Source organism: Acanthisitta chloris, unplaced genomic scaffold (assembly GCF_000695815.1).
Source record: "Acanthisitta chloris isolate BGI_N310 unplaced genomic scaffold, ASM69581v1 scaffold8999, whole genome shotgun sequence".
Classification (NCBI taxonomy): Eukaryota; Metazoa; Chordata; class Aves; order Passeriformes; family Acanthisittidae; genus Acanthisitta; species Acanthisitta chloris.
In genome coordinates this window covers 2,091-28,464 of record NW_008691974.1, presented here as the reverse complement: position 1 = coordinate 28,464, position 26,374 = coordinate 2,091, and the positions used below count along the sequence as shown (strand labels likewise).

At 43.6% G+C, this 26,374-nt stretch overlaps 1 protein-coding gene across 1 annotated transcript in view; it reads left to right on the top strand.

The window, feature by feature from the left end:
- The window catches only part of LOC103809615 (rho guanine nucleotide exchange factor 7), a gene marked incomplete at its 5' end in the record, with an annotated part of 24,211 nt that extends 2,178 nt beyond the window's left edge, over positions 1–22,033 (top strand). Inside the window, 6 exons of the mRNA XM_009082471.1 lie at positions 2,424–2,517; positions 4,687–4,776; positions 8,171–8,347; positions 18,410–18,509; positions 19,349–19,403; positions 21,340–22,033. Coding sequence (XP_009080719.1) covers positions 2,424–2,517; positions 4,687–4,776; positions 8,171–8,347; positions 18,410–18,509; positions 19,349–19,403; positions 21,340–21,462 — 639 coding nt within the window. The remainder of the gene's footprint in view (positions 1–2,423; positions 2,518–4,686; positions 4,777–8,170; positions 8,348–18,409; positions 18,510–19,348; positions 19,404–21,339) is intronic.
- Between the last annotated feature and the right edge of the window lie 4,341 nt (positions 22,034–26,374).

Here is a 26,374-nt window from a genome sequence, read left to right as displayed (position 1 = left end):
CCAGCAAAGCCATATGAGTGTGTGGCAGGTCTACCATGGGAGGCTTGAACTTTGTTCAGACACCTCCATTGTACAATTGTGTGCATGTTTTTATGTAATATAAAGATATCAGGTCTAGAAAACGTTGTATTTAGAAGGGTTGAGGGAGCTGTTTAGCCTTGAGAAGAGGTTCAGGAGTGACCTTATGGCTCTCTCCAACTCTTTGACAGGGTTGGAGAGAGGTGTGGTATGGTCTGTCCTGCCATGGCTGCAGGGAGAGGACTAGAAGGAATGGCCTTGAGCTGAGCCAGGGCAGAGTCAGATTGGATGTGAGGAGAAATGTTTTCCCTGTGAGGGTGTTGAGGCACTGGGATATTGCCCAGGGAGGTGGTGGAGTCACCATCCCTGGAGGAGTTTGTGAGGCATCTGGATCTGACACTGGAGGATCTGGTTTAGGGATTCCAGCAGTGACAGGTTAAGGGTTGGACTGGATGATCTTAGAAGTCTCCTCTAACCCTGATGATTCTATGATTCTATGAAAGATGATTTTCCATCCAGTGCTGAATCAATGGGAATGGACCAGTAAATGCTGGAATTTAGTCTTATGGTTCAGAGAACACAAAGGCTAGGTTTGGCTAAGAATTCACTTCTGTTGGTCGTCTAGGCTTATTACAGTCCAAGGTATTTGCTAAGCACACTGCAGAGTGTCTAGGATAAGGGATCCTTGATGCTTCTGAGTGCTCTATCAAATCATTCCAAAGAGCTGTGGTGGTATAATTCAGTATTTACTGCTGTTACTAGGTAACAGTAGACTGTTTCTAGAAGAGCAGAATGGGAACTGGCAAAATGCATGTAATGTTATTGTCCTCCAAGGAATCTTATGGCTAATGTTACTATTAGCAGGAAGGAAAGCTTAGATTTCAAGATGCTGTCATGTTTTTTAATTACCTTATGGTATGAAATGGGAATGTGTTCCAAGAGAAATAAAAGGTGTGGGTTTAGGTAGGTTAACCTGGTCCTGCCACTACATTTTGCCTGGTTTTGTCAAGAATAAGGAAATGTTAGATTTATGTTGGAAATTTGCATGGAGGAGAATTCTGGATCCTCTGCAGCTTGGTGATCTCTCCTGTTTTAGTGCCTTTGTCTTGCTTTCTCATGAGACTAATGCAATGCAGAGCACCAAGGCCCAGAAGGGATCCTGCAGCTATGCCTAAGAGCTTTTTAACCTGCAGGCATGAGATGTGTACAGCAAAATTTCATTCTGCAGACCTGGAAGTTGCAGATTCTTAGAACCTATAGCCTAAACACTGTGCCCCAGTGTGACCTGGCTGTGTTGGGTTGAGTGTGTTTTGTACATGACTTTTCTTGTGCAGGGTTAGTACTGAGGCCTAGTTGCTACAAGAGGTTCCTCTGTTTGGATGGACTATATGCCTATTTTGTAATTTTAGTTGAAATCCCATTATCAGTCAAGTTGGAAGGGACCACAGTGGGTCATCTGGTCCAACCTCCTTACTGCAGCAGGGCCGGCCCAGAGCACACGGCGTTGTGTTGTGTCCAGACGGTTCTTGAACACCTCCAGTGAGGGAGAATCCACAACCTCTCTGAGCACTCCTTTCATGCTTTAATGTGCAGGTCATGAAATTCTCCAAGTGAATAAATTTTCAGTCATCTTTACAGTGTTCCTCATACAATGATGTTCAAAGGCCTTGAGCAACCTCATCTAGTGAGCAGGTGTCCCTGCCCATAGCAGGGCATGATGGTCTGTAAGGTCCGTTCCGACCTTTAAATTCTAGGATTCTAAAATCTTCATCTTCTTTGGTCTGTCCTGCTCATTCACCTTTTTACTTCCTTGTTCTGTATTTATATAGAAAATAAATCCTTAAGGCACAGGGTAGACCAACATATTCCTTTTGCTCCCAAGACCTAGTGTTGTTCCTGTAAATCAGCCTGACCACGTTTTGAGCAGAAATGCTGCTGGATTTTGTTTGTTACTGGGTTTGGATTTATTTTGGGCTGTAGAGAATTATAAGAACAGGCCTAAACATTTCCAGATCTTAGCTTTGAAGAGTACACTCCCTGCCAGGCTTCCCTGTTAGGTCTTTTATTACCTAGTGGTAAGTAGAGAAGTGAAATGGGTTGTCTCTTCAAGGGTATTCCTCCCTCTTCCCTTGTCTCTAGCTCCCAAGCAGCCTGCATGCTTTTCCAGCAGCATTACTGTATGTCACTGCTAATAGACCAGATAAAACACTTCGTATCTAGTTGGAGGGAAGAGTAGGGAGGAAATCAGCCAATTCAAGCAACTTGAATGTGGCAAAACAAGATGAGTAAACTGAATTTCAGTGCTGTTAAAAGGTTTTGAGTTGTTAATTCCTATATGCAGCTGAGAAGTTGAATTTTGAAGTGTTGTAGAGAAGCTCTACTCTGTTTTTCTTTTTCACATACAGGATCTCAGTAAAAGCCCCAAAACCATGAAAAAGCTGCTTCCCAAACGCAAGCCAGAACGGAAACCTTCGGATGAGGAGTTTGCACTGAGAAAAAGTAAGAGAGGCTTGAACAAATGTCTGCATAATGCAAAGGCTGCAATTAACATCAGTTTCAGTTGTGCCCAGGTTAGATGGGCAGTGTAAGTCAGCTGGTTTCCTCTCTCCTGTCAGGGGAGAAGGGTAGGTATCTCCAGGGCATGATTTGATGACTGGGCAACAGTATGAAGTGCAAGGTCCTACCCCTGGGTCATGACAGTCCCAGGCACAGCTACAGGTTGGGTGGGGAAGGAATTGAGAGCAGCAATGGGGAGAGAGACTTGGGGGTGATGGTGGGTGAGAAACTCCCCATGAGCTGCAGTGTGAGCTCAGCCCAGAAACCAACCCAGGTCTGGCTGCATTCACAAAAGTGTGGGCAGCAGGGCAAGGGAGGTGATTCTCCCCATCTCCTCTGCACTCCTGAGCCCCACCTGGAATCCTGCACACAGTTCTGGTGTCCTCAGTAGAAGAAGGACATGGAGTTGTTGGAGCAAGTGCAAAGGAGGCCATGAAATTGTTAAGGGAACTGAAGCATCTCTCCTATGAAGACAGGCTGAGGGAGTTGTGGCTGTTCAGCCTAGAGAAGAGAAGGTTGTGTGGAGACCTCAGAGCACCTTCCAGGAGCTGAAGGGGCTCCAGGGAAGCTGCAGAGGGACTCTGTGTTAGGAGCTGCAGGGACAGGACAAGGGGTGATGGGCACAAATGGAAGGAGGGAAATTGAGGTTAGATCTTTGACAGAAATTTTCTCTGTGAAGGTGGTGAGACACTGGCCCAGGTTGCCCAGGGAGGCTGTGGCTGCCCCAACCCTGGCAGTCAGGTTGGCTGAAGCCTTGAGCAATGTGGTGTGGTGGGAGGTGTCCCTGCCCAGGGCAGGGGGTTGTGGCTGGATGATCTCTAAGGTCCATTCCAACCCCTAAAAATTCTATGAATCTATGGTTTTTAATTTTATTCACCTTAGGTGCTTATGCCGCAATGGCATTAGCTGCTTTGTAGAGCTTTGCTGTGTATGAGCCACTGATGTGATGGGTGCTGTGAAGTCCCTATCTCTATCAGTTTGTTAGCGGGGAGTGAGGTTGACCATAGAGCAATGTAAAGTTCAGTAAGGCAACCCTGTCTTTTACTGGTATAAACAGAGATCACAGAATCATAGAATTTAAGGGTTGGAGTGGACCTCACAGGTCCTCTAGTTCCAACCCCCAAATGTGAGATGTGAAGATACTGTCCCACTTCTGCAGAACACTTTCTAGCCGTGTTCTTAGATTGATCCTGGTAGGAGCTTCTGCTGAAAGCTGATTACTGCTGCTGACTGGGAGATGAGTTGCTTCTATGGTCACTCCTACTAAGATCCAATGGTCTGCTCTGATCTCCTATATATAAGGCCATTGGCTCATGTCTGTATGTAAAGAAATGGCAGAGCTTTATCTGCTTGAGGTGTGAAGAACAACACTGAACTGAGAGAGTTTGAACATCCATGAAGTGAGAACTAGAGGGAATAGTGATAAACTGAGCCAGGGCAGGGTCAGATTGGATGTGAGGAGAAATGTTTTCCCTGAGAGGGTGTTGAGGCACTGGGATATTGCCCAGGGAGGTGGTGGAGTCTCTGGAGGTGTTGAAGAGGTGTCTGGATGTGGCACTGGAGGATCTGGTTTAGGTTTAGGGGTTTGACTAGTGACAAGTTAATGGTTGGACTGGATGATCTTAGAGGTCTCCTACAACCTTGATGGTTCTGTGATTCTAAGTGTGTTTTGTGACCATTGTCTCTCACTGGCTTAGGGTTGGAGAGAAAAAGCTTTTCTTCTTGTTGCTGTTGGTTTGTCCAACACATTAGTCCTTCTGAATGTGCTGAGAACTTTATATGGCAAAGGTTAAGGTAGTGATCCTCTCTTCATGAATGTGCAAGTGGATATTTTAGTTCAGGATGTCTTGTCCTTACAGGAATGTACAGGGAAAATGGAAGTGCTGCAATTGAGAATCACTCAAATGTTGGAGAGTAGAGGTTCAGGAGTCTCTTGGTATTCACTCTCCTTCCCCCTTGTATCAGTAATTAGAATCTGATTAGGAGAACTTTAAAGGGTTGAATTTTAAAGGGTTGGTTAGGCTGAACTTTGGACTCAGCTGAAATGTAGTGATCTACAAAAGGCTTTTCTGTATGAAGAAACCTGACCATGTTTTTCCTGTTGACTTCCAGGTACAGCTGCTTTAGAAGAAGATGCTCAAATTCTCAAAGTCATTGAAGCATATTGCACAAGTGCCAAAACTCGTCAAACACTAAACTCAAGTAAGTCACAAAGTCCTAAAATGGGTAGAAATGGCTAAGTGAAACACTGGTATGCAAAGGAAAGTGCTGTGTGTTCTCAAACCTTTGTGAATAGCTGGAGCTGCCAAGGAGTGATAGGCTGTTGCTGGTCTGACCCCAGTGCCAAGTGCTCCTGGATTGGATCCATGCTGAGACACTGTTCTTTCAGTGTTTATAAACAATCCAAACCAGCAAAACCCAAAAAGTGACTAATTGCCACTATTTAAAATGGTACTAAACCTTCAGCAGTGAATGAGGTGTCTGAGCTGAATCTGAGGGGTAATCAATGTGCTTTTGGGTAAATGCCAACAGGTGGTAAGTAGAGAGGAGGAATGGAAAAGTTGTCCTAATTTTGGAGTGTATTTTTGTTGTGTTCTATTCAACAAAGGCTCTCTCTATGGCAAAGGTACCTAGACCTATAAAAAGTGATTTTCTTTTCTTACCACTAGTTGTTTTTAGCATGAATTTGAAAGTTTTAACCCCATCTCATGATTTCAGGAGAAACTGTTCTCAGCTCTGTGTGTCGCTTAAAGCCATTTCTAGTTTCCCAGCTCAGTAGCATATTGAAAACCTGTAACGTGCCTCTGGGGTCCTACTTCCTTTAAGCCAAATCAAGGTTGCCATGTGGAGTTCCTCTGTATTGTAAGTAACACGTTGCTCAGAGCAGGGGAGTCCACCAGCATGTGTTCCATTTACACCAGGAAGGAGAAAATGCTGTTGCGTTTGGTCCTTTGTGCTCTGTTGAATACAGATTTAATTTGGAGATCGTTGGAACACAGTATGATGATCTTGGAAGTACTTGGCTGGTTTTGCTGTTGTCAGGAGCTAGAAGACTGGACATCATAACTTCTTGTCCACTCAAGCTGTTTCAATTTGGAGCAGTCATCACTGTCACTGCTGTCTCCAGTGCTCTGGGCCCGGTTTTGCTTCCAAGGAAAAAGCACTTTATGCTGACAGTGGAGAAGACTCAAAATGCAATTGCAGACTGAGTCCATGGATTTTCCCAATATGAGTTCACTTGCTATTATCACCTTGAAACAAAATACAACTACTTTGCATTCCTATGTAACCTCACATGGGAATATGACCACTGCATTAGACTGTGGAAGCTAAGTAACAGCAAAAGCCTTCACTGTAATTTTTATGTCCTGATGACCTGTGTAGGTCTGCAAGGTGACCGAATGAGCCACTCTTGCCTATTGGTTTTGCTAATACTAACCTTTTTGATAGCCCTACAGTCACTCTGGTAGTGTGCTTAATTGGGTGAAAGGGAATGAATGTGTTCAAAGCCCTGAAGATATACTGTTGTTCCAAACAAAATTCTGTGAGATATTGCTGGTTAAACCCCTCAGCTGTGATCTGTTGATCCTTTCCAAGAATGACGTGACAAGAAATGGTTGGGAAAACATTTGCACTTGCACAGTAGTAGTGTATGTGTGTGTGCAGATACAAAACAGATACGATTTCTTTTTCTGCTTGCCTATTTTTTCCCCTTTCTATGTATATTTAAGAAATATACATAGTGCTGTGGGTGTCATTGCATACATCAGAAGTCAGCAGCTTTTATTTGCTCTTAAGTGCAGCAAGAAACACTTGGGGGTTTTATTGGTGAAGCACACAGCTGCTTTGTTTGGGCAGAGTAGTGTTGTCATTTGAGACCTGAGGTCTTTTGCAGCAGATCCCTTTCTACACTGGAATGGGAAGTGGAGGAAGAACCAATCAACCTGGAATTGCTTCTGTAGGAGCAGTAGTCAGTGTAGAGTAATAGAATGAGTTACCTGTCGTCCCTGAAGTATGTCCTTTTTTTACATGCTCCATTCTTACCTCCGTGCAAATATTCTGCCTGTCCCTCACTGCACTCATTGGGCAATTCTCCTTGATATTCTGCCTGTCCCTCATTGCACTCCTTGGGCAATTCTCCTTGATATTTTTCTTGTCCCTCACTGCCCTCACTGGGCAATTCTCCTTAATATTATGCCTGTCCTTCAAAACACTGGGAAATTCTCCGTGACATTCTGCCTGTCCCTCACTACATGCACTGGGCAGTTCTCCTGCCTGTGCCATAATCCAGAGCCCAGGGGTGCTGCTTTTGGCAGTGTCAGCTCAGCAGAGCTGTGCCAGCAGTGCCAGCTGGTGAGGTGTGGCATTAGAGACACCATCTTTTTCAGTGGTTTGGATGGGAAGGATATGGGGTTTTATTTGGGGAGACAGATGGAAATGAAAGAGCAGAGTTTCATTTTCTTGTGCTTTTTGTACACTGGGTTTATTTTGGATTTCTGCTCCAAACAAAGACTTAAAACCTTTTGCCATATCATATTTGTATTGGCTCATAGCATGGCCAACACATGGTTGGAGTCCTTGTGTATTGCCAGGCCTTTGCACATAGACCCAGCATCCTTAGCTGTGTTTGACCTCCTATCCTAGACATCTAAAGTGATGAATTGGGAAGAGGATTCAGACAGAGGTGTGTAGGAGGAGCTGTGTGAAGGGTTGGAATGGGCTAGGCTGTGTTGCTGTTAGCCTCTTGGCCCTGACTGTGAGTTATATACCACATGGTTGAACAAAGAACAAGTGCAGGCACAGAAAAACTGCACTTTGATGTTCACCTCCAGTGGGTGCAAGGTGTTGCTGCTGGTGTAGAAATCAGCGGCCCTGCTCTGCATGAGAAACTTTGCTTTTTCCCCCTGCATTTTCCTCGTCACAGTGGTGACACAAGCACTTCTGTGGCTGTGTTGTGAGCTGGTTGGGGAACCTCCCTGCTCGAAAAAGAATTTTTCTAGGGTTGGTTTTGCTCTGATGCTGTTTCCTGGCCTGGCTCACCAAGCAGCTGTACAAAAGGCTGTGTCATTGCAAGGGAGGGAAAGGATGGAGGTACAGATGTGAGGTAGGGAAGGGGCTGTTGCTTCTCACATCAGCGCTGGATCATGCTGGCTTACTGTGTTTATTGCTCTGTGCCCAGTCAAATCCCCCCAGATCAGAACTGGATTTCAAAAGAAACTTCCTCTTAAAAAATAAAATTTAAAAATCTGCTTTCCAACAAGATTTTGTCATTCAAAATTCTCAACTGAGGCTGCTTAGAAGCTTAAAAACCACTTCAAAATTGTATTGTAACAGTTCAAAGATGATTATATGCTGAGTGTAATTTATACTTTAACCCCCAAATTTGAAAAAAAAAGAACAAACAAAAGAAAAAGAAAAAAAAAAAAAGAAAAAAACTTTGGTGCTTTATTTAACAATATTTTCTCTTTTCCTTCTCTTCCCATCACCTTTTTGCTTTTATTTCATGTGTTTGGTTGTGGCTATTCCTTACGTTCTCCTCCTCATCCCACCTCTGCCTATCCACATCCACCATTTCATTCCACCTGTACATCCTTAGCATGGCAAGGCACTGACCTGATGCATAATCACGTCTTGGCTGATGATGACCAATCAAGTCTAGACTCCTTGGGTCGTCGCAGTAGTCTTTCTCGTTTGGAGCCTTCAGACCTCTCAGAAGACTCTGACTATGACAGTATATGGACAGCCCATAGTTACAGAATGGGGTCTACATCTCGTAAGAGCTGTTGCTCATATATCTCTCACCAGAACTAATGCACTTCTGAGCTTTTTCTTAACAAAATGCTTGTTGTATCACAGCCTGCTTTTCTTAGATGTTTTCTTGCTGTTCCTTGTCTCTTTAATGTGATATTTTAACAACTTCTGAGGGAGCTCCTGAAACTTCAGTTATACCTGGTGGAAAGGCTCTTATTGCCAATTCAATACACATACAAAGAAGTAATTCTAAAAGGTGTATATCCTGTTAAGGATGATATTTCCTGAGGGTTTTTTTTAACTGACAGATGTTAATTTATAGCTCTGAATGGTCTTTTTTTTTTTCCTTTTTGACTTGGTCAGTGTAGTAACAGGTCCTTTATTTCCTTTTTTGTTTTCTTTTGGATACAGCACGTTTTATACTTTGTACTGAAACCATACTGGTTTATGAGCTGAGTGCCAGCTACCTGGAAATACCTTAGTGGTAGTGGTTGGATTTTCTACACCTTATTAACAAAACTCAAAGCTGGTAGAGTAAGAAAAATGCAGCTTCAAAAAAAAACCCAAACAAAACCAAGCAGTACAAGAGCTGTAAAATCATTCAGATATCCACATACCTGACCTATTTGTTTGGAAGAGCATTTGCTGACCCATAAAAAAAAATCTGGTTTTATACTGCTGTCTTTTTGCTCATTGCTTCAGATGTTGATATGAAGGACCTCACTGCTCTCCCCCCACCCCAGTCTGGCAGTTGTCATGAAAACCTGGCAGTCCATGCTCATTACACACAGTGTTTTGGTGCTCTCATGTTACCTGTGGCCATACTGTCACTTTGCTGTATGCAGTAGCGTGGCAGAAAGGAGGGTTTAGATGTTTACTTGCCTGTTAAAATACACAGCTGTCAACTCTCAATTGACCATTCTCCTTGAAAAGACCAGATGAAAATGGTTCCCACGATGATGGAGGCTCCAGTGTGCAGCAGCTGAAACTCTAGGTACAACTGTGATCAAATTGGCTTGTTTGAAGTTCTGAATAATAGAATGCTTGGCTTTTGGGTTGTACTGTTTGGAGCATGTCTGTGATGGATTTTTATTGTGTCTTGTAACTTCTCTCATGAGCAGGTTTGTTTGCAGCAGCTCTTCACTTAGTCCTATTGGCTTTTCAGTCAACTGTGACATGCTGTGCACAGCTGAAGGTCTCAAACCTGCCCCTGGGGCACTGCTTCGGTGAAGTGTGTGTGTGTGTGTGTGTGTGTTCTGTCTTGTTGCTAAAGTAATTGGCATCAGCACAAAAATGACATGTTTGCTGAATCTTTGTTAGCATTAGGGAAGAGTATGATGGAAGTGATGGAAGGACAGAAACAGCTCTCATGTTCACCAGGGTTCCCAAGGGCAGCTCCCTCACCCCTTTTCACACCATGTTACCCAGTGGTCAGACACTACTCTAGGGACAAGTTCAGATTAATCATGATGCAGTTAACTGCAGCCTGGGAACTTGATCACACTGTTGTAAAGATAATCGATGCCTTTCTGCAGGTTCCATGGTCAGGAAGTTAGTCGTTGCTAGACGTGCATGATTGCAGAAGGTGGTCAGCATGGAGCAGCTGTTTCAGATCAGTTCACATCTTGAGATCTGCCTTCAGTCTTGTTTGGTTGCCCACATTATCCTCTTACTGTGGTTGACATTCAGCAATGTGACTGACCAAAGCAGCAGGAGGGTTCTTAGGGCTGTGTTTTCAGTCATGAATTGCTGCAGTGACCAGGAACTTGCATATGTTGACTCCGTTTCAAATGGAGGAGTGTTGCTTAGAGCAAGGAGATGAGTATGTGTGCTCCATACCATTTCACAGCACATTTGTAACCCACTTCACTCCCCTCTTCCTTTCAGTCAGTTTTTGGTTTGGTTTCCTTTTAACATATATGGAAAGTATGGATTGTTTTTTGCCCTGTTTACTTATGCTGTGGTGTTCTAGTTGAATAATGTTTTCTGCACTTGGATAAACAATAATTCCTTTATGTCTCTTTCATGTTATATAGTGTAAATATGAGTTTGTAATACATTTGTTGCACTTGAACTTTTCCTTATCACTCAGAAAGTTTTGTTAGCCAGATCTGAAGACTTTATTGACTTTCTATGCACCAAAGCTTTGACAGTTTACCACCATGAATTACTGTAGCATTGAAGTCATGACCTATTACCACAATTAGGATCTCTCATGTTCTGTATCCTCATTTTAACATCACACACTTGAAACTGTTCTGTGTCTTCAGTGTTGCAGGCTGTGAACTGAGCAGGAGTATGAATGCAAAATGCTTCAAACAGACAAAGAAAAGGCAAATGTGACAATGGTGGTATTCAGTCCAAAGGTTCAGTGTTTCTATTCTTGTGGAACTTTAGTCCTGGTAATAACAATACCTTATGTTTATGCAATTGTGTAAATTGTATGTGTACAGTTCCAAATACACTGGGAGGACGGAGAATCTCCACTGGAAGGTAGGTTCAAGCCATGGTCAGCCCCTCTCCACGTGGCTCACATGGTGTGCCCATGAATTTAGTGTTTGCCATGACTGGAAACCAACCAATAGGAATTGGGTGTTTTGCATCATCTTGCCAAAACACAGTGCTGTGTATGTAGTGACGTGAAGCATAGCCCAAGTACTGCTCTATATTGTGCACTTCGTTGTGACTGGGAGGAGCCAGCTCCAGTAGGTGACTGCCTTTGGAAAACTCAAACTGGCTGTATATCTGGATGTTGCATTGTACTGTACAGTATGCATTCTGTCCGTGCTTGCATATATCGGGTCAGTGTTCTGTTTTCTATCAAAAAAGGACATCTGTTATGTACAGTTGAAATAAATTTTGCATTTGCTAGACTGTGACTTTAATATTTAATTATTGCACAGGGGGAAAGGACAGCACAAACTCGTAACTTATCGCTTGCTCTTCTCCCCATGCCTCCTTCCTCTTCCTCTCTGCTTCCCAGAGGAGCCCAAGTGCTGAAGTGAAAGACCCTTTTTGACCTAAGTGTGTGATCTTTGTTTAATGTAGTTGGCACCTACAGGAAATTGAGTGTGCTGTGAAGTATGTATTCTTCTATATCTTCTTCTGCTTCAAGAACTGTTCAGAGATGTTGGTGTCTATAGAATGTTTCTGTTGCTTCCCTCTCCCCTTTAGACTGGAGCAAGCTAAAACCTACTCCTGCAGCTCCTCTTACCACAGATGTTTTGTGAAAATAATAGTTTCTATAACCTTAAGTGTTTTCAAGCTTTAATGTTACATTTTCCTTTCTAAAGCGAGAGTTATCTTTAGTGTTTCTACCTAAAAGGTGCTAAAAAGTTATCTTTAGTGTTTCTACTTAAAAGATACAAGGGAATTTAAACCAAGCCATAAGCTAATGTACATACTAAAGTGTTCATGTGCTGAAGTGTTTACATCAGAATAAATGGAATCATTGCCTCTCTATTAAAAGCTCATAGCATTGTTTCCTAAGGTTGCAGCAAGTCTAGTTGTAGTCCTACAACCCTCTGGATAGAAGGTTTTTGTATCAGCTACTGAAATGCAGAAAGCTTAGTGTGGCAGCTCGTTCTGAATGTTGTCTCAAATATCCCCTTTCTTCACGTGGTGCATCTGTCCTCTCTAACTGTTCATCCTGGTCGTCTATAACTAACACTTACATACAGAGCTGTGCTTTGGTTCCACTCTAACAATCTGCATTTTATTTTTCAAAGCATATTGCTGTGAAGTGCCCAAATCATTCACGAGTCATGTGGGTTTTTCCTGTTTATGTATCACTAAAAAAAAAAAAAAAAAAAGACAAAATTTCATGGCCAAATCTGTTTTATTATTCCCAAGAATCTGCCAATCATAGAACCATCAAGGTTGGAGAAGACCTCTAAGACCATCAAGTCCAGTCATTAGCCTGTCACTGCTGGAATCCCTAAACCCTCAACCAGATCCTCCAGTGCCACATCCAGATGCCTCTTCAACACCTCCAGGGATGGTGACTCCACCACCTCCCTGGGCAATATCCCAGTGCCTCAACACCCTCACAGGGAAAACATTTCTCCTCACATCCAATCTGACTCTGCCCTGGCTCAGCTCAAGGCCATTCCCTCTAGTCCTCTCCCTGCAGCCATGGCAGGGCAGACCATCCCCCATGTGGTTTGAATTTGTTTGGCCTGAAGTTTGGATTCTGGTTTCTTTTTTTCTGTACAAAGACATGAAAGTGCACCTCGTGCTTTTGGCAGATCATAGAATCACCTGAGTTGGAAAAGTCCTCCAAGATCATCAAGTCCAACCCTACTGTGGTTACTAGACCATGGCACTAAGTGCCACATCCAGTCTCCCCTTGAAAACCTCCAGGCATGGTGAATCCACCACCTCCCTGGGCAGCCCATTCCAATGCCTGATCACTCTCTCCATAAAAAAATCTCTTCCTAATTTCCAACCTAAACCTTCCCCTGGCACAGCTTGAGTCTGTGCCCTCTTGTCCTGCTGCTGGTTGCCTGGGAGAAGAGACCAACCCCCACCTGACTCCAACCTCCTGTCAGGGAGTTGCAGAGGGTGAGAAGGTCTCCCCTGAGCCTCCTCTTCTCCAGGCTGAAGACTCCCAGCTCCCTCAGCCTCTCCTCAGGGCACTTGTGCTCCAGTCCCTTCACCAGCCTTGTTGCTCTTCTCTGGATCTGTAGCAATGAAGGATGTTTTTTTTAAAGCACTTTAATCTCAATCCATGCAGTCTGGGAGCACGTTTTTAGGCTTTTTCATGCTGGGACCTCATGTAAAGCTCATTATGAAAGAGAAGGTTAATTTGGCAAGTTGTTCATCCACTTCAGTCTAATGAATGCAACGAAACACAATGTGTTAAATGACAAATAGGTCTTATTCTTTTATCTAACATTTGCTTCACCAGGAAATGTACCTGTCTATACTTGCCAGTGGTTAATGGTAGATCTGACCAGTTGTGTATGCACACGCTTGTTTTTCAGTGGCAAATCAGACTTCTGTCTTTGAAGCTCAAGGAAATAATTTCTGAGAGCTCCTTAGCTTGCAAGGAGAGCGTAGTAAAGTTGGTGAAAAGCAGAATTGCAGATTTACAGGTATTGTTTATAATTTTCAATCTTTCTTCCTGCCTCGTTTCTCTCTTCTCCTCTCCTGATCACAGCAAAGGTGTGAAGAAAATAGCAGCAGAGTCGTTGCTGATGGCACAGGCTATGCTGTGCAGTTGTGGAAGTTGGCTGCCATCAGCACACATCTCACCCCCCTAGCTTAAATTAAGACACTCACTCTTCTGGGACTCTGCTATGAGCCTTCTCCTCCAGTTGGGCAGCTGGGGGAAGGAAGCCTGTGCTGGATTGACTGGGGAGAATTGGCTTTGATCTGAGGCCCTGAAGTTAGCTACTTTGAGCAGGGTGATGTGAATACCCAACTCTATTTCACCGTTGGCTTAAATGGTTCCTGGACAGAAAGGTCTTTGCACATAGGCAGAGACTGAATATCCAGTTAAAGTGAAGAGGTATCTGAATTTCATCTCCCTTTTTTTACTTCTGTGCTGCAAAACTTCTGAATCCCTTCACATGTGTCTGCTAAATAACTCAGAATGAAGGACCAGACTGTTTGCCAGTGCAGCTCCTCCTGCAGCCTGATTTCTGCCAGGGACCAGCATGGTGCTACGGAAGAAGGATGTGGTGCCCAGAGAAGCTGTGGCTGTCCCCTCCCCAAAAGTGTTCCAGACCATGTTGGATGGGGCTTGGAGCAACCTGGGCTAGTGGAAAGTGTCCCTCCCCATGGCAGGGGGTTGGACCCAGATGGTCTTAAGGTCTCTTCCAACTCAAACCATTCCATGATTCTGTCTCAACCATTTTGTAAGGTGTCACACTTCTTTTGGAGGAGAGTGAATGAAAGGCTGGAGCTGTGCAGTTGTGTTTGCACATAAACAACACTGAGAACCTCTGGCATTCAATCTCTGCTGTAGTGTCTTCCTGTTTTGGTGTTCAGACCATACTCCAGGGCTAGGAGTGACATCCCACCAGGTATAAATTGAGCTTCTATCATGAAATCTTTCAGCCATGTAAATATCTAAACAGATTTCAGCTTTCCTTTTTTTTTCTTCCAGAAATGCTTGGTTTCCTGCTTGATTAGGCTGGAAAGAGGATCAGAAAGTGAAAACTAAGAGCAGGGAACTGTTACCCACAGGCCTATTTTTGCATTCCAGGTGTTGCACCACATTTTTTGGAGGGTATTGCTGAGATCTGTAGCCCTGGTCTCAATGCCAGGAGGGCTGTGCTGTTAGTGGCTTTACTCTGGAGGCTAAATTTGCTAAACCTATAATTGGGGATATGGTGTTGGCAAAAAGCATTGTAATTATCTCTGTTCTAGGGCTGAGAGACACTAATGTTGAATAGAGAACTTTATGGTGGAATTTAATTGATGGAAACTTAGCTGAATCTTGATCAGAGTCACCAGTTATTTGCCTCCATTATGCCCCAGGCTCCTAAACAGTGGGGTCATTCTTCCAAGACCCTGGATTTAGCAGTTCCCCTTTGGGAAGGTAATGAATGGCAACTTACTTGGCCTTCATATTCATTGATTTGTTCACTAACCTTGAAGGAATTGTTTGGGTTTGCCAAACATCCTTTCTTCTCCCATGCACCTTACTTCCCCCAGCACCCACCTTCACACCCCCCCAAAAAACCAACCAAGCAAATAAAACCCCACAAACTAACAAACCAAAACTGTACCAAAAGACCCCAAATACAAAAACCCTGTTTTGTACAGCTTGGGATGGAGGTGAGAGGGTGTCCATCTCTTAAAGAACCCAACAACATCAAACAAAACCAACTGGTACTTTTTGTTCTACTGTCTCAAGGTGATTTAGGGACAGAATTGTTGGAGGTCAACATAAATCATAGAATTTTAGGGGTTGGAATGGACCTTAGAGATTATCCAACCCCAACCCCCTGCCCTGGGCAGGGACACCTCCCACCAGAGCAGGTTGCTCAAGGCTTCATCCAACCTGGCTTTGAAGTATAGTCCTGTTTGACTTGGAATGAGACTGAGTAGTGTCTCATAATAAAACTCAATGTGAAACATGGACACTTAGGGTCGAGGTATGGCAGATTCTGAAGTAACTTGATTCTTCTGCCCTACTTAATGAAAATGTGGAATATGTCTCACAGGATTATCTGAATTACAGGAACTTCCTAGACCCTTCTTTTAGTACAACTCAGTGTGAACTACTCACTACGCTGTAACACAACCCTCTCTTCATGTCCCAAAGCTGTATCTTTTCTGGAGAGAAATGGTTATATAGAGACTAAAGAACCTGGTGGAGGCACAAGGTGGAATTTAGGGAATATTGCTGAGTGCCAGTAGTGAGGTGACTCTGCTTGAAGTTACTTTTAGATGTGTAATTGCCAGAAAATGCATCTTAAATAAGGAAAAGCTACTGGCTTAAATGGTGTAGAAAGCACCACTGGTTAAATAGCTTCTTTTTGCCATCAGGACTTGACACCTTGAGCCTGATGTTACTGTGCATATGCTCTTTTGGTGTCAGGGTCCTTTGTGGCAGGATAGATCTGCTGTGTCTGTGCACCTTTGACACTCAGTAAGTGCTTGTAGGGTTTAGGGGGGAAAGATCATCCACAATGAAGAAAACCCCACCAAAACCAAACAGTATTGAGGAGAAAATAGGGGATTTTTCACATCAGTACAAACCATAAGAGCAGCAAAGGGTCTGAGGTACAAATAAGAGCTGTATGACCAGAGGCGTTGGGGCAACAAAGGCAAGAGAGAAGCTTGTTGTGTCTTGAGTTCCATGGTAGCTGAGGTTGTGTGGCACAGGAAGGTCAGTGCTCACAGCAGCAGTTGTGTGTCGTGTCTGTGTGGTGTGAGGTCTCCTTGTGTGTGTGATCTTGGTGAACATTTTGTCTTTCATGGAGCTGCTTTCTGTGTCTCAGCAGAACTGAGTGTTTGCTGTGCTCTGCTGTACATGCATCAGGACAAGTTGGTGCAGACATCTGTTTTACACTCCTGTGTGTGTGGAACTGAGCAGCTGGGATGTTCTTGTTTCCAAGCTGTCTATTCCACACTAGTTCTGCTTGGCAAGGACATGTGTTACTGTGCACAGGCAGATGTAGCTCTGTACAAAGAGAGAGATCCTGCACTGCCCCATTTAGTGGAAGGGAGTCTTGGGTGAGGAACACATACATGGCAGTTCTCTTCCTTTGGGCAGTGTCTCCCTTGACCTGTGCTGGGCTGAGGTGCTCCATGGTGGTACAAGAGACCCAAAATGTAGTGATCTGGTAGCAGGTGCTGCCACTTATTTCCTAAACTAACATTTCATCATCCAACCATCAAGGTTGGAGGAGACCTCTAAGATCATCAGGTCCAACCATTAACCTGTCACTGCTCAAACCCCTAAACCCTAAACCAGATCCTCCAGTGCCAGATCCAGATGCCTCTTCAACACTTCAGGGATGGTGACTCCACCTAAGGCTAATAGAGCAGAGCAGTAACCAATTAACTGAAGCAAACCTAAGTTTTTATAGTTAGAGAATAGCAGAGCAAACAGGGAAATGTCCTTGAGCTCCCTACAGAGTTTGGATGTGTTTGTTTTATAGGTTGTTCCTTCCCTGGAAAAAAGTGGGAATGGAAGTGTATTAACCCTTTTTCTTCACTCCATGAGAAGAACTTGCAGCTCTCAAGGACAAGATTCTGTTCTCCAGTCTGCAGTTATCTTTATTCCGTGTGATTGTGGCAATCATGTGCTGATACATTAGATCTTTATGTAAGCTTAAGGAAACTGTTTTCTTCATTAAAAGATGTTTGTCATTGCTTGCTAAAATAGTTTTAAGTATTAAATAAACACTATGATTTAACACAGATAAGATCTGGTCCCAACAAGCTCGTTCAGAACTCAACTCTGCAGCTGGTTGGGAAGTTATACTTTGGAATGACTGTGATTTCTCTCCTTTTTGAATGTGTTTAGGTTATGTATTTGATTATGAACCACAAAGGACAAGTGCTGTTATCCCAAAGCAAGTAATTTCTCCAGCCAGGCATGTGCCCTGCAGCACCTCCTGGGCTGCTCACACTGTGTGAGGCTGAAGTCATTCCTGGTTCATGGAAGTTCGTTACAAGGAATTGGTAGGCAAATGTGCCTCGTTTGTTAAAACTGAGATCTTGGGTAGACTATGCCTTGAGTGCCTTGTCTGCAGAGTTTTAGTTCTGAACAAATGCTTAGGCACCAGTTTATTTTCACACCTCTTTAAAAGAAAAGCTTGTCATTTGTTGCAGCATAATTGATGTTTCCAGAGCACAGACTTTGTGTGCAGAAATGAGTGTACATCTCTGAGCTGGAGATTTTTATAGCCAGAACTACTTTTGTACTACTTTTATAATCTGCATGTTTTACCTTGATGTTATCAGTTGTAATGACGATGCAAAATGCTTTGAAGATGTTGGAATGTTTGGATCATCAAACCATTAAGTGCTTTTGAAGACACTCATTAAATACCAAGTGTGTTTCATTTGGTAGGGATTTCTTATGGGACTAAACCACTATCTGTAAGTGTATCTGTGTGTGTATCAAGTGTGGTGCTTAGAGTGTTGCAGGAAAAGGGTTTTAACTTCTCTTTCATCACTGTGTCACCACAATTCTGCTCCTTACTGACAGGAATGGGGTCAGGGCAGAATTACTTCTTGGATTTGTATCAGTGTGGGATCAGAATCTGCCCTTGGGGGCTTAAATTGCTGTTATTTAAACACAGCTCTCTCTTTCTCAGTCAGCTCTGTGAATTTGTGTAGCTTTTACTGATGGTTGATCAGTGTGTTTGTGGAATGGTGTAGCATCCCCACTGATGGCACAGGAGAGACATCAACAACAGGACAGGAGTGTCAGACAGTTTGCTGTTGTAAGGCTGTGGTTTCCAATGTAAAAAATGTGCCAGTAACTCATGTGGAGGGAAGGGGGAACTGGAAATACCTTGGTCATGAAGGTATCTCATGCAATGAATGAAAGTCTAAGCTGTAAAATGCCCCAGAAATGTCTGTGACTTGCTCATTTTGTGATTTATCTTTGCAACAGGTTCCCGTAAGGAATCAGCTCCTCAAGTCCTGCTGCCAGAAGAAGAAAAAATTATTGTAGAAGAAACTAAAAGTAATGGTCAGACTGTTATAGAAGAGAAGTAAGAAATCATTTCATGAATGATGGGTTAAAGTAGTAAACTTGGCACTCTACTTCCTTCTCCTGTCTCTTGTTGTGGTGGGGTATGTGGTGTGTTTGCAGGAGGAACAGAGCTCTCAGAGTGTGCTGCCAGGCCTGTAGGTGCTGTTTGCCTTCAGCTCAATATGGTTCCTTCCGTGGGGGAAACCCACAGAACAAGAGGCAACAGCAAAAACTGATGCCCAGGAAGTTCCACCTGAACACGAGGAAGAACTTCTTCCCTGTGCAGTCACTGAGCACTGAACAGATTGCCCAGAGAGGTCGTGGATTCTCCCTCACTGGAGATACTCCAAAACCCTCTGGACACAACCCTGAGCCATGTGCTCTGGGATGGCCCTGCTGGAGTAGGGAGGTTGGACCAATGACCCATTGTGTTCCCTTCTAACTTGTGTATGTTGTGCAATTTATCCCTCCCATGCCAAGAAGTGATGTGCTTCACTTAGCAATCATTTTTCCAAGTGCTGTTGGATTTCAGTACTAGATTGGTGTCATCTTTCTTGTCAGTGTGTGCCACTGAGCTGCTCTTTGGATAAGGTGTGTTGGACATGGCACTGCAGCTCTGTTGTCATACAGAAACCACTGTAGGTCCATATGTGCTAAGAGGTGTCTCCTGTCCCAGCAGCTGGTGACAAGTCCTTGCCTTTCTGAGTATAAACTAAGATAAGAGACAGTTTTTTTAACGCAATTTTGAAATTACCTGTTAGCTGTGGGTTTTTAATTACATTTCATCTAACCGTTTTGTCTAGTAAGAGGATTAGACATGTATTTGTTGTAACAAATCCTCTTCTTTTCTCGTTTTAGAAGCCTTGTTGACACAGTATATGCGCTAAAGGACGAAGTGCAGGAGTTAAGACAGGTTGGTAACTTGCTGCATTTATAGCAACATGGAGAGGGGAAAGATGGAAGGTTATTATACAAACAAACATGACCTCTAAGTGGATTCGCTTTGACAGGCTTGAAGTTTGGAGCAGATTAACTTTTAAAAGTAAAACTGTCATAATTGGGCAAAAATCACCCTCTGTTGTGGTTGTCATCAGTGCTTTGAGAACAGCCTGAAGTGGTATTTCCCTGAGGTGACTTACTAAGCTGGTTTTGGATCTTACAACCTGAGAAATGGTGGAACTGTTAAGCAAAGTCAGCTCTGCTGTATAACCAGCAAAGTAAGCTTAGAGAGACTGAGAAACAGTATTTGCTCCAGAATGTAGAATTTTAGTAGTATAAGTGCCTAAATCTATTTATTAACCATCTTATAGTGACCTGAACACCTCTTAGAATCAGTTCTTGAAACCTCTCAGTTCCAGAGACCTTTTCAGTGCCTGTCACGTGGCCGTTATTGAATGAGGCCTTCAGGTTAGCTCTGGGTGCTGCTTTGCCATGGGAAAGTTTCTCAAGAGCTGCTATAGTGGTTGCAGTTGACACTTTCATCTTGTTTTAAGCCTCCAAAATGAGGTGTTTCTAAATGTCTTTGTCAGGACAGAGCTTCTTTAAACCATGTTCCTGCTGCTGCACACAGTCTTTGCTTAATGTGTAGACAAAAAAGTCTTGATTATCCTCGTTCTCCACTGTCTGAGCTTGCTAACTGACCTCAGCCATTCTGGATCTGGTGGAGTCACCCTGACAGTCACTCTGACTGGTGGAGTCACCATCCCTGGAGGTGTTGAAAAGGTGTCTGGATCTGGCACTGGAGGATCTGGTTTAGGGGTTCCAGCAGTGACAGGTCAATGGTTGGACTCAATGATCTCAGAGGTCTCCTCCGACCTTGATGGTTCTGTGATTCTAAGGAGGGAATGAAGTTACTGAGGTGACAGCTGTTGATCGCATCCTGTTTCTGGAATTGTCTGTAGATGACAGCTGATGGGAGCCCAGTGAGGCCCTGGTTTGCAGGCCTGTGTTTGGTAAACACCAGTAGACTTGTTTTGAGGCCCTCAGTGTTGTCTTCTGGTGGTGGAGTCACCATCCCTGGAAGTGTTGAAGAGGCATCTGGATCTGACACTGGAGGATCTGGTTTAGGGGTTCCAGCAGTGACAGGTTCATGATTGGACATGATCTTAGAGGTCTCCTCCAACCTTGATGGTTCTGTGGTTCTGGTTGCTTCCCTACTGTTGCCTACCTTGCCCTGTACAGGATGAAGCAATGCAAGGATTGCTGTGGGTTGGTCAGTGACATCCTTACGGTGCTGTTGTTAGTTTATTCCAGTGTTGCCTGATGGTGCTAAGCACTGAGAACTCCCTCACTCACGTACAGACAATTGAAATTCAGACTTCTCTCAGACTGTCTTGTTTCAAATTTAGCCACAAAACACTTCCCAGAGGACCTAATGATTTCCAGGATGCTCCTTTTAACTCTTTACTCTCCTAATGAAGCAAGTTTAATTTGCATTAAGTTTTAAGAAGCTTTGAGATTGTGAAACTAGTTGCAATTACAGGAGGCTCTTCAAGGGGATATTTAGTCTACTTACTGCACCATTTCCCTGCTCTGTTAGCAGCAAATCTTTTCTACTTCTCACTGATGGGATTTGAGCAGAAGAATTCAGGATTATTTACCATCTCTTACTGACACTTTCACTACAAAGCTCCCCTAAGTATAATCAGGAAAAGCTCAGTTTCCATTTGGTGGGTTTGATTGCATTGTGTGGAACTCAAGTTTTGATAGAAGCTTTGCCTTTGAGTAGCTCCAAGATGAATCTTGGTGAGAAGAACCTTCAGGATTAGCAGTTGATAATGTGTGTGGTCAGAAAAGATGTGTTAAAAGCCACCAGAACCAACCATGTTATTTCTGTCTCTGTTAAACAGGATAACAAAAAGATGAAGAAGTCACTAGAAGAGGAGCAAAGAGCTCGCAAGGACTTGGAGAAGCTTGTTAGAAAAGTTTTAAAGAACATGAATGATCCGTCTTGGGATGAAACCAACTTATAACTAACCTTTTTCTTTTTGGTTTGTTTTTTTTTTTACCCCCTTTTTCTTTCTATGGAAAGACCAGTCGTGGAACTGAGCTGGGAAGCCTCCTGACATCAGTCAGTGTTGCATCAGGAGCACTACAACACAGGATGTAACTGGATCTGGTGATTTTTTGCTCTGCACACACAGAGACAGCCAAGCCATTCACTGCAGCAATCTGTACTCAGCGTGGAGACTGTGAAACCTGAACTCTCCTCAGCCTGATTTGTTTGCATCTAAATTACCTCATTTTTGCAGGAAGTGCAGCACCTGACTAAAAGTCCATGATTTTCAGTGGCTTTTTAATGAAATATCTATTTTTCATGTACATAGCTGTAATTTTGAGTGCATATGTGATTGATGTATCAGGGCTGACGTGTTCTTTTTTCCCCTCTTGTTATGATGGTCACAAGTGGTAGAAGTGATGGCAGTACTGTCCTACTCAAGCAAGGTCAAAGGTCTCTGTGGATAATTATGGGTTAGTTCCCAATCACCCACTCACCACACATGCAGATTTAACCCCTTGTTTGTCCTCTTGACCACTATATTTAAGTCCTTCACTGTTACCTGTGAACACATTTTGAAACAGTTTACAATTCTCTAAGCACAGTATTAAACTGCAGAAAAATTGTTCAGTGACAGTAGCACCAGTTTTTAACAGAACTAATGCCCACAATTGACATTCACCTCTTTGGCAGATGAATCTGTTTTGCTTTGGCCACCAAAAGACTTGAGGTACTTGCCTGCTTTTTAGGACTGTGATTTTTAGGTGTTTGTGTACTATGTTTTTTCTATTGTTGTGCTTAAACCTACACCTGGCTAAGAACTCAATGGATCATAAGTTTGTTAAAGGAGAAAAAGCTCAACCACTCTAACCCAGAATTTTGTGAATAAATTGTTGCTATTTATATTTGATGGTCACAGCAGATACATTTCAGCTAACCCTGGTGCATAAGGTAGCCTGAACTTCACTCAGAGCTTTGTTTTTAGACCACTATAATAAGACTCTCTGTTTGGAGTTCCTATACTGTGGAAGCAGCTGTTCCTTTCACACCCTGTCACTACTTTCTGTCCTAGGATTCAAATGGAAAGAAACCAGGAAATGAGATTTTTTGAATCATACTGTAATTGATGATTTGCACTGCTGATGGGTTGGAGAATGCGTAAAGGAACATTAATTCCCTAGTCTGGTAGGGGCAGTCATTGAATTTAAGGGTTGGAATGGGCCTTAGAGATGAGTGTGCGTGCAGTTCTGGTGCCCTCAACATAAGAGGAACATGGAACTGTTGGAGCAAGCCCAGAGGAGGCCACCAAGTTGCTAAGAGCACTGGAGCATCTCCCCTGTGAGGACAGGCTGAGGGAGTTGGGGCTGTTCAGCCTGGAGAAGAGAAGGTTGTGTGGAGACCTCAGAGCAACTTTTCAATATTTGAAGGGCCTACAAGGAGCCAGAGAGGGACTCTGTGTTAGGAACTGCAGTGATAGGACAAGGGGTACTGGGTTCAAAAGGAAGGAGGGGAAGTCTAGACTGGATGTGAGAAAAACGTTTTTTACTCTAAGGGTGGTGAGACACTGGTACAAGTTGCCCAGGGAGGCTGTGGCTGCCCCAACCCTGGCAGTATTCAAGGCCAGGTTGGATGAAGCCTTGAGCAGCCTGATCTAGTGAGGAGGTGTCTCTGCCCAGGGCAGGGGGTTGGGACTAGATGATCTGTAAGGTCCATTCCAACCCTGAAATTCTGTGATTCCGTGATCCAGCCCCAGCCCCCTGCTCTGGCTAGGACACCTCTCACCAGAGCAGGTTGCTCAAGGCTTCATCGAACCTGGCTGTGAACACTTCCAGGGTTGGGGCAGCCACAGCCTCCCTGAGCAACCTGTTAATCACTGCAGTTTCTTCTTGTATCTGAAATAGGAGTTGCTACATCACTGTAAGTGGTGAGTTTCAGGTGGAGCTCTTCAAATCAGACTCATAGGCTGGTTTGTGTTGGAAGGACCTTAAGGATCTAGTTCCAACCTCCTGCCATGGGCAGGGACACCTTCCATTAACCTAAGTTGCTCCAAGCCCTTGGAGCAAGTACTGATCCCATTAAAGCTCGTTGTTTTGCTTGTATTTCCTCAAACTTGGGATTCAGGGCAGTTTTCTGAGGTTTTTTTTCTTCAGTGGACAGCCAAAGTGCAGGTGTAGCACAGACCTGAGTCACACCTTGTGTCACCCTGAGTTCCTCATGCCCTTTAACTCCCATCAAATGTGATGCTCAGACTTGAGCGCATGTTTCTTTGAGCTGGAGTGAGTTGGAGCCAGGATTATTAGGGCTGTAAGAATTGTCAGGCACACTCTGAAGCTAAGGAAAAATCTGGTTTTAAAGCTATCCATGTTTTTAAAATAGGAAGTCATGTCAGGGAGCACCAATTCTGTGGGAATGGATCAGTGAACAGACAAGTTGTCTGTTCTAAAAAACTGAATATATTTGTAGGAGTTTTGTGTTCCTGCAGCATAGGAAATATTTTCCTTTGCAGGAGGAGAAGCTGAAAAATGTCTACATTAGCAGAGTTGCATACAGTCACAGGACTTTGTTCATTCTTGATACCAAAATCTGCTCTTGATGCACAAAAATGTGGACTGACATTTGTGTTTGTCCTCACACGTAGAGAATGCTCTTGCTGGAAGCTAGGGGATACTAAACCCTGCAAATTCAGAGCATCCTGCCCAAATTTCGCTTGGGGAATGCTGATGCAATTAGAATTTTGCTAACATTTTTACCTTCTGACATTCAGGCTGTTTGCAGAGTGGATTTTAATCCAGTTGAGGATATGCAAAAGGACATTCCAGAAGAAGAAGAAGAAAAGAAGTATGAAAGGAAAGCATTAATCTTAGCAGTATTTAGGCAGTTTTAACTCAGGAACAACTTCCATCAGAACAGTTTGTGTTACATGACTCTGTGAACAGGTGTTGTTGTGTAAATCTGCTGACTCTTAGTCCCTGTGAGGGTTCTCCTTTCTGACACTGCCCCTACACTGACATCTGGTGAACATGCCTTAAACACTGGGATGAAGCAGCTGTTAAATATTGCCAGGATTTAGGGGCTGATTTTAATCCAGGTGGATTGGGATGACTTAATTTTTACAAAAAAAAAAAAAAACAAAGAGGGGGAAAAAGCAAACCAACCTAGTATTGTAGGTAGCTCTCTGGTGCAGAGAGCAGCTTTGGGGAATCGAGGAGTATCTGAACCTTTTTCCATGGGCAGTTTGTTACACTGTACATAGATTGTAAATGTCACCATGGAACCTTCTGGATTGTTAGGAACTTTGTAGAATAAGCATGGATCAGTGGGGCACTGTTTATTTAACCTTGTCAAGGGTTATTTCTTTGCTCTCATCGTTGAGGGATGAGGAGATGAAGCCATTTCTTGTCCTACAGATGTGAAGCACTTTCCAAAATGTAGCATAACATTTCTCTGTACTTGCTGGTGTGTATGTGTTTGTCTCACCATGCTGGGACACCTGAGGGACTGAACCACTGACTGCCTTTGTACAAACCTTCTCCATGCCAACCGTGCATGGGGTCTGTTCGCGGTGTCCGCGGAGAACTCGAGGTTAGATTAGACGTCACAATAATATCCTGGTATCGACTACTAAAGAGTTTATGCTACACTGATGTAATTAAACCATGATTTTTTTCCCCCCTAACCTTTCCAGTGTTGCATTTCTAATACGTGGGCTGTAAGATTGAGAAGGAAAATTGCTTTCGGTTTTTTTGTCTCTCATGTCAATAACGACCTCTGCAATGTAGTAGTTGCTGTGCTGTCCTGAAAGGGCTTTGTTTCAGGGTCTTTTCTAATAGGAAATTGATGCCTGGAAACCAAAACAAAGCAAGGGTTGTTTGGAGGGCTGAGATGGAGGATCTTAGCTGTCTTGCACTGCAGAATTTTCACTTTCTTTGGCAACCTGAACTGCTCAGGTAATGGAGGAAATGAAGGAGATCAAAGACAGAAGATAATGAAAAGGGGGAAAAGAAAAAACAATTTATGCAATTTCTAGTTGAAAATGCTGTTTCCATGCATGATTTATCTGAAGAGACCTGGAATTGGGGTTGGGAATTGGGTTTTTTCAGCCTTTTTCAGCTCAGGGGTGACCTCCTGGCTCTCTGCAACTCCCTGCCAGGGCTGGAGAGAGGTGGGGGATGTGTGTCCTGCCATGGCTGCAGGGAGAGGACTAGAGGGAATGGCCTTGAGCTGTGCCAGGGCAGAGTCAGATTGGATGTGAGGAGAAATGTTCTCCCTGTGAGGGTGTTGAGGCACTGGGATATTGCCCAGGGAGGTGGTGGAGTCACCATCCCTGGAAGTGTTGAAGAGGTGTCTGGATCTGACACTGGAGGATCTGGTTGAGGGTTTAGGGGTTCCAGCAGTGACAGGTTCATGGTTGGACTTGATGAACTTAGAGATCTCCTCCAACCCTGATGGTTCTGTGATTATAATCTGTGCTAAGTGTGTATCACAGGGACTTGATTCGGTGAGTGCTGCCTGAAACAGGAGGGGGATGATTTTTATGGTAGGAAAATCATCTGTGTTGCCTTAAGGCAGATGATGGGATGGGGCAGGAAAGTGTGGGGAGTCATTTCTTTGAGCAGGTGGTTTCAGTCTTTGGGCAAGGCATTTGAAGGGGTTAGTAACTGAGTTTAGGTGTGTGAAGGTATTTATTCTAGCTTAGTTTAGCAAGGAGATAGAACAGAGGAGTCTGAGTGTAACTGTTTGTGACTATTGTCAGAAGTCTCATTTTCTCTGCTTTTCTCTAGGTTCATCACTGTAAAGACAGGTATGATCCACAGTTTGAAATCATTTACCTGTCACCTGGTGATGTGTTTTGAGGAGCTTATTTCTGGATGGTTTTTGTTAGGGTG